This window comes from Mastigoproctus giganteus, chromosome 12 (assembly GCF_048544385.1).
Source record: "Mastigoproctus giganteus isolate SK-2022 chromosome 12, ASM4854438v1, whole genome shotgun sequence".
Classification (NCBI taxonomy): Eukaryota; Metazoa; Arthropoda; class Arachnida; order Uropygi; family Thelyphonidae; genus Mastigoproctus; species Mastigoproctus giganteus.
Genome location: NC_143586.1, coordinates 156551148 through 156565468, shown reverse-complemented (window position 1 = coordinate 156565468; position 14321 = coordinate 156551148). Strand labels below are relative to the sequence as shown.

The window sequence follows — 14321 nt, the reverse complement described above, 5'->3', positions numbered from 1 at the left end:
AAAAAAAAGCCAAACAAGTTTGTTAGGTTTTAGATTATTCATGCTACTTCTATATAACACCAATGTGATGAATAAAAAGTCAACTAGAAAAATAAGTCTACAAATTGACTATTACAAATTTTTATTTGAAAGTAATTCTGTAATAGTGAATTTATAGCCCTTTTTACAGTTCCTTTTTTATTGTATATCAGCAGATGACATTATATTGAAGTGACATGAATGGAATTTGCTTGTTTGATTCATTCATAATGATTTATGTAAGCGGAATCTTGATTTTATTGTATTCATGTGAATTCTTTTTTTTCCAGTTAAATATTTTAAATAAGTCAGTTTCTTTGAGTGAAATTTTGGATAACTGAAATGTAATTATCAAAATTTTTGTCTCTCCAACTGTTTTATGACCTCATTATAGTAATTTATCAGATTGGTCAGATGAGACATTCCTCTCACAAACCCATGGTATAAGTCCTTTAGGATTTCATTCTTATTGAAGTGGTACTATATTGTGTTCTTAACCGTAAAGTCCAGGATATTATCAGTCATGGAGGTTAAAACTTGCCACTCTGTAGGTTCCCAAACATAGTGTACACTCTTATCTTGTCTGTCTCGAGTTAGTTGTAAAAAATCTGCAGTGCCAAGCAGTAGCTACTGGCTACAAGATCCTTGTGAGGGCTAATTCACTAACCAAGCTGCAAGTAGAATATGGCTACTGTTACTGTTGACATGCAATTTAATAACTTGGCACAAAATATAAAAATCAAAGAAACGTAATAAAAACAAGATTTCTGCCTTATCTCAGTTTGAGTACATTTGATTCCTTGAAAAAGGTGCCACTGCATAATTGTAGTGGTGCATCCATCTGCATAATAGTTAGCTCTCCCCCCCCCCAAATCCTTAACAGAGTTTGAAATTTTTGCACATACTATTAATGTATAAGATTTAGGTATCACTATACCTACAATAATGAGTCCATCATAGTTTTTTGCAAACACTTATTCAATCTGTATTTGTTCATTTTATGAACAAGTATGGGATTGAATACTTAAGCTGTCCATACATTCAGTAGGTTGCCATTTTCTGCTTTTTTGTTAGATGATGAATGGTTGTTAATTTTATTGCTAATATTCCAAAATATGTAATTTACATACAAGATATGTACCGTATTTCCCCATGTATAAGACGCACCTTTTTTTTGAAAAATTTGTGGTCAAAAATCTGGGTGTGTCTTATACAGTGGTTGTAGATTTTTTTTTTTTTTTCTTGCATTTCGCGCTTGTTGTCTTTGCGCTCATTGTTTCGCACTTGTTACTGGTATATTAGGTTACGTTTTGCCACGTTCTGCCCAGAAATGGCTCAGAAAAGATTTTCGTACAGTGCTGAATTCAAGTTATGAGGAGTTGTATGAATTTTATGATGAATAAAACTTGAGTTCAATAACTTTATGTAATACATTTTTTTTCAAATTTCGGGCCCCAAAATTAAGGTGCGTCTTATACATGGGGAAATACGGTAACTTTCATCCATGGATTAAAAAAAACAATTCGCAGCATTATTATTATTACGTGGTAATTTTGTTTTCCTTTTTTGTTTAGATATAGCCAGTCCCAACTGTGTAAGTGATTCTTGTTAAGAAAGCTCTTCCAATAATTATCAAAGTGCACATACTTACCCATTAGTTTATAAACAGAAGCTTGTTTAAAATTGCTCACTTCATTTTCAGCATGAAGTTTGGAAAACTCACAGATATTTCAGTTAGCTTCCAGAATCCATTATTTGGATACAAACAATCAGGTCAACAAGAAATAAATTCAGAGGATAAGACCTTTACTTCTGAAGAATATGAAGAGTGTGCCAAAGAACTAAGAAATCATTCATTTACTCATTCGCATTCTGAATGTCAAACAGTAAGTAAATTTAGACTATCTTATTTGATATTAACCTGAGATGTTTGAATACTAAACGTACTATCACAAAAAACATCCTCAAAGTATAACTTGGAGGACATGTTTTTTGTGAGAATGAAATCAGCTTCAGTGTAAAAAAAAAAAAAAAATTGAATACATTGTAAGCAATAGCTGAAACAAGGTTATGAAATTGCTTCAAATGTAATTATTGCCATTGTGGAAATAATATTTTAGAATTGCAAGATGAGTAGTATTAAGAATGAATAAGATACTTGTAGAAGTAATTTGTGAAAGTGTCTTCTTCATTCTTAATACTTATACAATATTCTTCACTTAAAATATATAGTATTAGTGAACCCTGGGAGGAGGTAAGATCAAGAAATATTAAATGCATGCATTATAGATTGGAGGTTATAGTGAGATTACTGGTATTTAAAATGTCACTAATCATGTAATAACTTTAGAGTGGTGTAACAGTTTAAGGGACATAACTCATTGGTCTAAATTGTTCCAAATTCAAAGTGATCACAAGCTGTGGCCATCAAGCCTCAGAGGGAATAGGAAAGGAGAAGTTGTACTTTCTAGATTGCGGATTGGGCATACCCATCTAACTCACAGTTACCTATTCAGACGGGATGAACCTCCAATATGCAGCAACTATCAAACTCCACTCACAGTAAAAAAACTTATTCTTAATTTCCCATTGTACTTAAGAGAACGACAAACAGCTTTTTCACATCTATGTTCCTCAAATCAACTTAATTTACAGAAAATTCTCGGAGACTGACCAGATATAAGTGATCTCTTTACTTTCCTGAGAACAATAAACAAATTCCATCTAATCTAAATCCACCTTGCTATTTTGTTTATCAAGCCTGTACTAAATAATATTGTAATAGGTGCATTATGGCCTTAGTAGCTCTTGCACCAATAAATCACACCACCACCAACAACATAACTCATTGGTGAAATGCAGTCAGTGTATTAAAATTTTCCGAATCATTTTTTTAATTTTTATGTTTTGTCTTTATATATATATATATATATATATATATATATATATATATATATATATACACACAGGATGTCTCAAAAATATTGGTACAAACGTTTAGGGGAGGTAGGTAACATCTAAAGGAATGTGAATCGCATAGGAACCCATAACTGGAAACATAAGTCGGTAGACAACGCAGTTCACGAGAGCGAATTTCTGGTTTACTCATTCAAGCATTAGTCGCTACACAGAGCTGGCAGACATGCACCTAGTATGGATTAGCAGAGGGCAATGGACAAGCCACTCAACGAATTTATGGAGAACGCTTTCCAGACAGACATGTACTGGACCACTGTCTGTTTGCTTGTGTGCATCAAAATTTGTGTGATTATGGGTCATTTAGAGGTAACAGGAGTAGTGCGGGCAGACCACGTTCAACGCAAACTCCCGCCATGGAAGAAAGTGTGAATGCCATCCAGAATAATCCTACTACCAGCACATGTACCATTGCCTCTGCCTTAGGAGTGTCTCGTTGCAGTGTACAGCGTGTCTGGCACGACGATTCCTTATACCCCTTTCATCTCCAAAGGGTTCAGTTACTGCTCCCCCAAGATCATCCTGTATGTGTGGCTTTTGCACAGTGTTCCAAGAAAGTGTTCAAGACTTGAATTTTCAAGCCTATGTTTTGTTCACGGATGAGGCTTATTTCACTCGGGAAGGCTTATTCAATCAGCACAATGCTCAAGTGTGGGCTCACGACAACCCACACGGTGTGCGCCCCCGAGCAGCACAACATTGCTTTGCAATAAATGTGTGGGGAGGTATGGTTGGTGACTGCTTAGTCAACCCATACCTGTTACCATCCCGCATGAACTCCGCTAAATATTGGATCTTTCTTGAACAAGTTCTACCAGGGTTACTTGACGATGTTCCAGCAAATGTGAGATGCAACATTTGGTTTCAACAGGATGGGGCGCCTGCACATTATGGAAGGTGTGTTCGTGAACATTTGAACAGGCGTTTTGGGCATCGATGGATTGGCCGTGGTGGACCCATTGCCTGGCCCATAGGCACACCTGATTTATCGAGTCTTGATTTCTTTCTGTGGGGGGGGCCTCAAATCTATCATGTATGAAGCCTGTGGAGACGGAAATGGATCTCGTGGCGAGACTCATCTGCGCTGCTGCTACTGTCAAAGAAACTCCAGGTGTGTCCGCCAATCCATGCTGCGTCAGTGTGACGCAAGCATCGTGTCTCATGGTGGAACCTTCGAGCATCTGTTATAACATCATGAAATTCATCCATCTCGTACTCCATTGTTAATATTATGTCAAATAAATGTTTGCCACTAATTACTGACTTGTGTCATTTCTGCTTCTTGTGCCTCTGCTACTACTTTCCTGTGACGTTTCCGGTTATGGGTTCCTATGCGATTCACATTCCTTTAGATGTTACCTACCTCCCCTAAACGTTTGTACCAATATTTTTGAGACACTGTGTGTGTGTGTGTGTGTGTGTGTGTGTGTGTGTGTACACCATGTTCAACGCAAACTCCCGCCATGGAAGAAAGTGTGTTGAATGCCATATATATATATATATATATATATATACTTTGCTGAAGATATCTTAAAAAATTCAAAAACTAAAAATTAAAATTAAAGAAGGAGCTTTAGAAATTAAACAAAAGAAAAGGAACTTAAAATAGCAAAACTGTGATAGGTACAAACAGAAACGAGTAAGTATGAGGCATTACATCAAAAAGGCTGTCAATCCACTCAAAGCCCCTGACGAAGTAGGGGATTGACTGCCATGTGATGGAATGCAAAAATGTATTATAGTAAAAAAGTATGATAGTAATGAGATTGAAGTATACTGTTAATAGTAATTACCTTTTGCTACAGATAAATTTTCATCAGTAATTTATCATGAAAATTCATTATCATTAAACTTCTAAACCTAATATGTATAGGCCATGCAGATGTAAGATGACCTAAATAAGGCTAGCTTAATGACCAGAATTGTATGAACACTAATGCCTATATGTAAAAACCACCAATAATAAGTAACACTCAAACAATTAGAAACGAATATGTACTGGCACGTATAATGTTCAATTGGCTAATATGGCATTAACGATGCACAAAAGAATACATACATACATCTAAATGTAATATTAATATATAAACCAGCATTTTTTATATATATACACACTTATTGTGAGCTACAGTGTAACTCAGTGGTGTCCAACCTTTTACCGTAAGGGAGCCTATTCAAAGTTAGATTTGTTTCGCAGGCTGCACAGAGTGATTTGAGAAAATTGTCACATTTTCTATATCTTGTTACTTGCAAAAGGAAGTTTATTTTCATGTTACAGTTTATTTTCAAGCTATATATAAAAAAATGCAAATTCCCTGCACTTATGTGCAACAAATCTATGTCAGTGATTTATATTTTAGATTCTATTAAAATTATAAAAATATGACTGACTTTTGTTTGTTTGTTTTTTAAATACTTTACTTTTGTTTCTGTTTGAAACACCTCACTTTGTTTTTAAAAAAATACTTTACTTTTGCTTTTAAATGCACATTTCAGAAAATTTACAACCTGAAAAGGATCACTGCTTTTCAATATTAAGGTGAATAAATAAATATGATGATATCCTAAAATTGAAATATTCAAAAATTTTATTAAGAACAATACACAATAACATTTACTAGACAAAACTTAACATTTATTGAGATGATTGAGGTTGGATATTTTTAAATAATTGTTCAAAATTTGGTTGCAAATTTGTGATGCCAATCCCAATACATAATGAAGATGTATTGGGATTAGCGTCCTGATGGTATTTCTCCACTTGTTCTCAAAACCTGTGCTCCTGTACTTATTCCTGTTCTATGCCATCTTTATTCACTTTCTTATTCCAAGGGTGTTTTTCCTTCTGTTTGGAAATTTGCTCATATCCAGCCAGTTCCTAAAAAGGGTGACAAATCCCTCCCCACCAATTACTTTCACTCTTTCTGAAGTAATGGAGAAATCACTTAACCGTCAACTCTTAAACTATCTAGAAACCTTCAGTCTGATCAACAATTGCCAGTATGGATTCCGTCAGTGTCGATCCACAGGTGATATTCTCGCCTATGTTACAAATTTATGGACAAATTCAATGGAAAAGTTCAGTGAAACACAAGCAATTGCTCTTGACATCTTAAAGGCTTTCGATCATGTTTGGCATATAGATCTTCTAAACAAGCTTCCATCTTATGGTTTGCCATCTGTTTTTTGTAATTGGTTATCCAGTTTTCTCTCTGACTGCTGATGGAGGGTGATGGCAGCTGGCTCTCTGTCTTCTAACTTCACTACTAATGCTGGTGTCCCCAATGTTCAGTTCTTTCTCTCCATTCTTTTCCTCTTGTACATTAATGACCATTCCTCTTGTACATCAATTCTTTCATTGATCAGAAATCCTATCCATAGTTTTGCTGATGATAACACATTGCATTCTACTTTCCAGTTTGAGAAATCATGCCCTGCTCAATCAGCTTCAACTTCTCGAATATCCGCAATCAATTCCTTAAATGTTGATCTCCAGTGGCGCAAAGACAACTTAGTTGATTCCTTCTAAAACTCAGTCTTGTCTTATATCTCGCAAAAAAGGATTCTTCTGCTCCTTATCTTTGACACTGATTTCTAGGCAAAATGATATCTCTTTTGGGGATTACCCTGACTTCTAATTCCTCTTGGGACAAGCACATTTCAAATATTGCTTCCTCTGCATCTAAAAAACTTGGTTTTCTCTTTCGCTCTCGCAAATCCACCCTACCATGGAATATTGTTCCCACATCTGGGGCGGTGCCCCCAAAACCTCTTTCAGGCTTATAGATTCCATTCAGAAGAGGGCAGTTAGGTTAATTAATGACTCCTCTCTAACGGTCTCTCTCTCTCCACTTGCTGTCTCATAGATGTACTGTTTCTGCTGCATGGCTTTTCTACAGATACTTCCACGGGCACTGTTCTTCTGAATTGGCTTCTATAATTCCTGCTCTCTCTTTCAAAACAGTACGAACATGTGCAGCCAACAGCCAACTTCAAACTCACAGAACCAACTTTTCATCTTCCTCGTTTATTCATTCAACTGCTGTTTTCTGGAACAACCTTCCTTCATACTTATTTCCTGAAATTTGCAGTCTACAGAAGTTGAAGTCTAATGTCAACAAATATCTTCTTTCGTCTTCTCAACCTCCAACCCATGCATGTACTATAGGTTCTAATACCTCGTGTTTGGGCTTTTCATAAAAAAAAAATGCTCATCTGTTATTCTGTGTCTTTTTAAATATTTATTTTATTTTTACGAGTGAAAATCTGCTTGCAAACATACATTGATCTGAACAAAGTAGCCATTTTCATGGAATTTTCTTTTTTTAGCAGAAAATATTCAGATGGAAAAGCCTTGTAGAATTCAAATAGTTTATTTTTGCTTATCATGTTTTGGCTTGATGATCAATAATTTCAAGTTGTAATCTGGGATTTTAGTTTTCAGCCATAGAAATAAATGGGTTCTCAAACAAAAGCTTTGTTTTTTCATGGAATTTTATATCAGAAAATAGACTTTCAAACTTGTCAAAAAGTAATTGTAATAACAAAAGGCAACATTTCTTTGTAAATGTGTTTCTCCTTTAGCTCAGTACAACATTCAAAGTGAAATAAATTGTCCTGTTCAACTGGGATTTAAATAATAACTTATTCTGAAATTATTGTTTATAAATCAGACCAATTTTCCTTTCCCTTGTAGTTTTAAATTAAGAGCATTCAAATGACTAGAAATGTATGTATGAATTGCAAGATCAAGCCACTCCATATTTGATAGTTGTTTTATTGGTTTCCCTTTTTCTGTGTTAACATTTGGTGAAATTTCAACAGCCACATTAAGGCCATGTGATCTTATAAAATTTTCAGTTGAAATAACCACATTCATAATGTGTTGGAGATCCAATACTTTCCCATAAAGAGGTTCTTGATGCACAATGCAGTGAATTCCAATTGGAGTTTCAGCTCCAATAGCTATCATTTCCTTGGTTATTCTACTCATAAGCCCAATGTTTTTACCAATCATAATTTTTGTACTGCCAGTTGTGACTCCTACCAGGTTTTTATTATTTAATCCTAACTTTTCGATAGATTGGCAAAAATTTTCAAAAAGATTTTCAGCTGTAATTGCACACAAACTCTGTAGATCAGCTAAATCTTCAACTGGTACAAAATTATCATTAATTCCACGTAAGAAGATGAGTTAGGCTGTGTCATGTACATCAGTACTGTCATCCAGTGCCACACTAAAATATTTCATTTGTATTATGTTTTCCAAAAGTTGTTTGAACAAATTCTTTCCAATACCTTCTACTCTTCGCATAATTGTTTTTGAGACAAATAATGTCTTGTATCATTGCTCGTTTCTCCGGACAAATTTCTTCCACAACTTTTAACAAATGCAACATCATTGAAAGATTTACTTTCAAAACTGATCAAATGTGCAACTTGATAGATTTCTTGACTGATAAATTTTCAGTTTTCTTTTGTTGTTTTCTTAATTCATTTTGTAACTTTGAACACTTCTTTTCTCAGCAGTCCTTTATGTTGATCATAAGATTTGATTGGAATCAGTGTTGTTTTAAATTATATTCTTTAAAAACTCACAATCTCTTGACACACCAAACACCACTGCTTTTTCGTGGTAATCAATGAAGAAATAGTCTGTCTTCAGTCCACATTGGATCAAAAACACGACACTCCAAATCGATTTTCCCCATTTGGAACATTTTTAAGAATGATTTTTTTAAATTCAATACTAATTAATTCAATGCAATGAACAAGCTATATCAAAATACATAACTGTATTTAGCGTACATATGACTGTGCTGAACCACATGTACATGTTTGATACAGTCGAGCTGGATGCTTGCATGCCTGTACACAGTGGTGATAGATTCTGTTTTAGTTCACTTTCCACATGGGCCTTATAAAAATTCTTTGCGGGCTGTAGGTTGGACACCACTGGTGTAACTAAATTGGATTGCATCATAAACTACCAATTCCTGCTAATGATTATTTTAAATTTTGAACTACTGGTCTAGTTAACTTTCAGAATTATAGTATAAACCAATCAATATAGTATAACACTATTTATATAAGAGTACCATATTTCATTGTTTCTAAGATGCCATCAATTGTAAGATGCACTGTTATTTGCAAAACCACTAACAAGGAAAAATGAAATGCTAAAATAAATAGACAAAAAAAAAAAATTATTTCAACAGAATACAATTAACTAACATTTTTATCACATGTTATACTTCATTTGATTCAGTAGTATAAGGGTCTAAAGCTTCACATTCAGAGTCTGATTCTTCTGAATCACTCTTCAACTTGGTCCACATTTTCCCACCCAATATCATCCTCTCTGCCATCTAAAGCATTGGCAATGCAGCATTTCTTAAGAGTGCCCCACTATTGTCTCTGGGATTTCCTTCAAATATGCTAATGCTGATTCTTCCAACTTTGATACTGGTACTTTCTTTATCTTACCAGAAGGTGTCAACAGAAAGTTTGCAATCAACAACCACAACTCATTCCTTCCTCAGTTTGTAAATGGTTTGTTGACTGAAAGATACTAGGTGGGTTTCATAGAGCACCCAGACATCTATTCCAGATAACTTTTATCCAGTCATCCATCAGCTCAGCCATCTATCCATTTTTTTGTCCATGCACAATAACATTTTAGGGAAGATCTCATTCTTTGGTATCATCTTGCAGTTTAAAATTATATATGGCAGCAACCTTCAGCGATTGGCAGATATGCATAGCATTATGGTGATATGCTGCTTCTTGTAATCTGTACTAATGCTCTTGATTTCTTTTTAGCACTGCGGTTTTCAAATTTTTTTTAATAATGGCACCCTTAAGTAATTCATTTTGTGGCACCCCCACTCAATTTTCTGCCTGTTCTCTCTCTCTCTCTCTGTTATTAAAAAAAATCTTATGATAGTTATTATAATAATATAATTATAAACAAAATTACAATTCGTAATACAAATTATATATACTCATAAAATTTTATTCCTTATGTAGAGGTACTAAAATTTAGTACATCTACATAAAGAATAAAAAAAAAAAAAAAAAGTCCTGGGGCACATTTGCATCATTTCAAGTCCCACTTGACGAGAGCACAAAAGGTTAACCACAATATAATACTGTATGTAATGAAACTGTTACCTTTTTATAATGCAAGGTTTTTATATATTTTTTTTTAATTTTGTAATTGTAAATAGAATGATCAGTTGACATATGTAAATACTGTTTATGGAACACAATAAGAATGTACCTTTTTATAATGAAATAAATTTTAAAAAAAATAAGTTTAAGTAACTTGAACCCAAATTATGTGACACCCCTGGAATGTTGAAAACCATTGCTTTAGCACCTTTAGTACCATCAACAGTAAAATTTCAAGGCATATCGAAGAATACCAGGGTTTTGTCAGAACTTCCTATTTGACTAAAATTGTAGTGTCATTTTTCTCCTCAGTTGGATTACTGCTTAACGCTGGAGTTAAGCAACTGCTATTCAGCAGGAAGTTTTTGACGAATAAATGTTTGACACATTAAAGGTAGTTCTACACGATGCATGAATCGATCACACCAATCTCTTGTTTCAACACAACAAGAGACCGATCACACCAGCTTCTTGTTGCTTTGAAATACCGTCATCTCTTCTGAGGAGTTTGGCAATTTCTCCTGCCTCAGTTACATTGCTTGGTGTGTATCTTGGTAACAAAATGTAATACAGCTTCATCTATTTGTGGGTATCTTTCTTTCATAGGTCCCATAAAGTGCTTGGTTGTTGTTTTGCAAAAAATATTGAGTGCAGTCATTTCTCGAAAGATGAATATTTTGACTAATTTCAAATTTATGCGGCTGCTCTGTTTTTTGGCTTTTCTGCATATACATAAGTTTTTGTTTCAACAAGGCATCATAGTGAAATCTTTTTAGACATTTCAAAATGGCTAAATGGCTGAAATGGCTATAAGGAGCCCAAATTTTAGTTACATGTGTACTAGCGCCAATGAACATAACACAAATGAAGTAACAATGGGGTTGAACACAGGCACTTGTGCATGCCTGGTGATCTCCCTCTCACCTGACAACTACCTATCTCCCAACTTTCTTTTGACAGCATTTGTAAGACTCCAATCTCAGAGACATTTAAATGTGAAAAACATGTCTTAAGAGTCGATGAAATATAGTATATATACAAAAGTTATATATTTGTAATTCCATAAACGCTGACAGGTGAATGTTTTCCTAATCCAGAAGACAAAAGTTCAAAGCTAAGGCAAAAATTAATTTCATAACTTTTTTGAAATGCTTGCTGGAATAGGAAAATAAGCATATTTAAGTGATAGGAATGATAAAAACTATGATAAAACAAACTTAACACAGCAGTTCATTAAAGACCACCAAAATTTAGGCAGAAACTAATCTACCTTGAAAAGTGTTTTGGTCACTAAAGTTGTGATGCTATTTGCAATGAGATGTCTATTTCAGTGTTTCTCACCCTGTGTGCTGCGGCACATTAGTGTGCTGTGAGCATGATTCAGGTGTGCTGCAGAAAATGCAAATAAAAAAAATTAATAAATCCACATTTTATAATAAAAATTAATTCAAATAAAAAATTCATTTATTTATGCTGCACTGATCTCAGCCCCTTCTGGCGGTCAACGTGATGTCATGTTTTGATTCCTAATACTAGATCTGTTCACCTTTAATCCTTTATTCACCTTTTGATTCCTAGTAGTTGATCTGTTCACCTTTAATCCTTTATTCACCTTTTGATTCTTAGTAGTTGATCTGTTCACCTTTAATCCTTTATTCACCTTTTGATTCCTAGTAATTGATCTGTTCACCTTTAATCCTTTATTCACCTTTTGATTCCTAGTAGTTGATCTGTTCACCTTTATTCAGCCATTCTTATCACTTTAGTCTCTTCCAGGCACCCTGCAGTTGTATAAGCACAACTTGTAAGCAGCATAGTAAGAAATTTCCTTTGTGTTAAAGTACTTTTTGTTTTTATATTCCTAAAATGTCATATTCAGTTAATTCATATAGAACAGGGATTTTCAATTAACTGTATTAGCACATTCTAGAAGTAACTTTACTTCTTTTTAGAAATTATTAGCAATGGATAAAATTTTAGTGAAAGGAAATCAGAAGAGGCAACTTGATAACGAACTTGCAGAAAATGACAAAAACGAACAACCATCAACATCAAAAAATAAGAAAACGTCGTAAATATGATGACTATTTGGGGATGGGATTTTCATATACTGGTACACAAGATTGCCCTCTACCTTTGTCTGGTATGTGGTTTAAAATTGTCAAATGAATCAATCGTGCCGAATAAATTGCAGCATCATTTTTCTATAAAACACTAGAATTTATTTTCCAAAACTGGAATATTTTAGAAGACTGCAGGCCTCTACTCTAAAACAAAGTATAGAATTTTATAGTATGGCAAAAATATCTGATAAAGCTAAAGATGCCAGCTATTTAGTAGCCGAACGGGCGAGATAAAAAAAAAAAAAAACCAGCTGACTGCAGAAAGTCCGATTTTACCAGCATGTTGGGTAATCATGAAAAGTATTTTGGAAGAGGAAGCTGGGGAAAAAATAACGACAGTACCATTTTCAAACAGCAGGCATATAAAAGAAATGTCCGTGATATTGGAGAACAAGTTGTTCAACATATTAATAATTTTGGGTGACTGTTTGCATTACAAGTAGATAATTCTACAGATATTAGTGGGAAAGCCCAATTAATAGCATTTGTCAGATTTATTGAAAACAACACAATTATTAATTTTGCTGTTGTGAAGAACTCATTGAAAGAACAACGGCCCAGATATTTTCGAAGTAATGAATAATTATTTACAAAAGTGTGGCATATTATGGAAGTTGTGTGTTGCTATTTGTACAGACTATGCTTTTGCAATGACAGGAGCACTAAAAGGATTTGTAAACTTAGTAAAATGACACAATTCAAATGTTATTACAACACATTGTTTTATACACAAGTTCTAGTAGCAAAGACAATTTATGCAATTTAAAACTTGTACTTGATCAAGCGGTTAAAATGGTCAATTATATCAAAACCAGACCACAAAAAATACATATTTTTGGAAAATTATGTGAGGAACTGGAGTCTGATCATTTTTCTTTAATAATGCTTACTGAGGTTTGGTGGCTATCAAAAGGAAATGTACTCATGTGAATGGATGAGTTGGTGAGGAAATGCTCATGTTTTTTTTTCACTGGAGCAATCAGAATTTTGTGATTAAGTGATGAAATTTGGTGCTGTAAATTAGCTTTTCTAGCAGATTTATTCGTGCAGCTTAATAAATTAAATATCAGTATGCAAGGCACATAGGAAAATGTACTGACTTTTACTAACAAGTTTGCCTTGAAGAAAAGGTGAATATATCAAAAAAATAGGTAAATGAAAAAAAATTAGGAATTTTTTTTTGATTGCCAAAACAAATTATGCTAAAATGATTAATGTAATAAGTAAAACATTTGAGCTGTTAAAGACAAATTGTCCATTACTTTCCATCCCTTGATACCAAAAAATATTAGCATTAGTAGAGGCATATGATGCAAGAAAGCAAGCTTATGCAGCATCAGCCAAAAAAAAAAAAAAAACACTTCCATTTCACCCCTCCGTTCGTTCGAAATACCTGTCCAGCTGAGCCTTAAATTTATTTAGGCTATCAACTTCCACAACAAGGGATGGAAGTCTGTTCCACCAACCAACCAACTACCTGCTGGCTAAAGGCAAATTTCTGCACATCTATCCTACATCTGTCTTTCCTCAATCTTCTGAATTTATGCCCTCTCAGGTGATTATTCTGAGCAAGAGGAAGAATCCCATCGGCATTGAGCATGCTCAAACCATTCAAGGCTTTATACACCTCTATCAGATCAATTCGCCGGTGCCTAGTCTCCAGACACTGTAATTTGCAAAACTTAAGCTCTTTCTTCGTAAGAGCAACCCTTTGTTCCATTCACTAATCTTGTTGCCCTTCTCTGTACTCGTTCCAGCAGCTCTACATCCTTCTTAAAATGAGGCCTCCAGACCTGTATACAGTACTCAAGGTGTGGCCTGACCATTGGCTTATACAAGGGAATAATCACCTCCTTATCCCTGCTAGAAAAATTCCTGTATATCATTGACTAGACACCATGGGCTACTCTTGGAGCCCATCTGCACTGCTCAGAACTTCATATCTGCCTGCACAATTACTCCCAGGTCCTTTTCATTCTCTACCGCTGTCAATGTAGTACCACAGAATTTATACGTTGCTCTGGGGTTGCT

General features: G+C 34.4%; 1 protein-coding gene across 1 annotated transcript in view; it reads left to right on the top strand.

The window, feature by feature from the left end:
* Positions 1–14321, top strand: part of LOC150077534 (low-density lipoprotein receptor-related protein 2-like) — a 496886-nt gene that overhangs the window by 474904 nt on the left and 7661 nt on the right. Inside the window, exon 34 of the mRNA XM_090385933.1 lies at positions 1721–1904. Coding sequence (XP_090242059.1) covers positions 1721–1904 — 184 coding nt within the window. The remainder of the gene's footprint in view (positions 1–1720; positions 1905–14321) is intronic.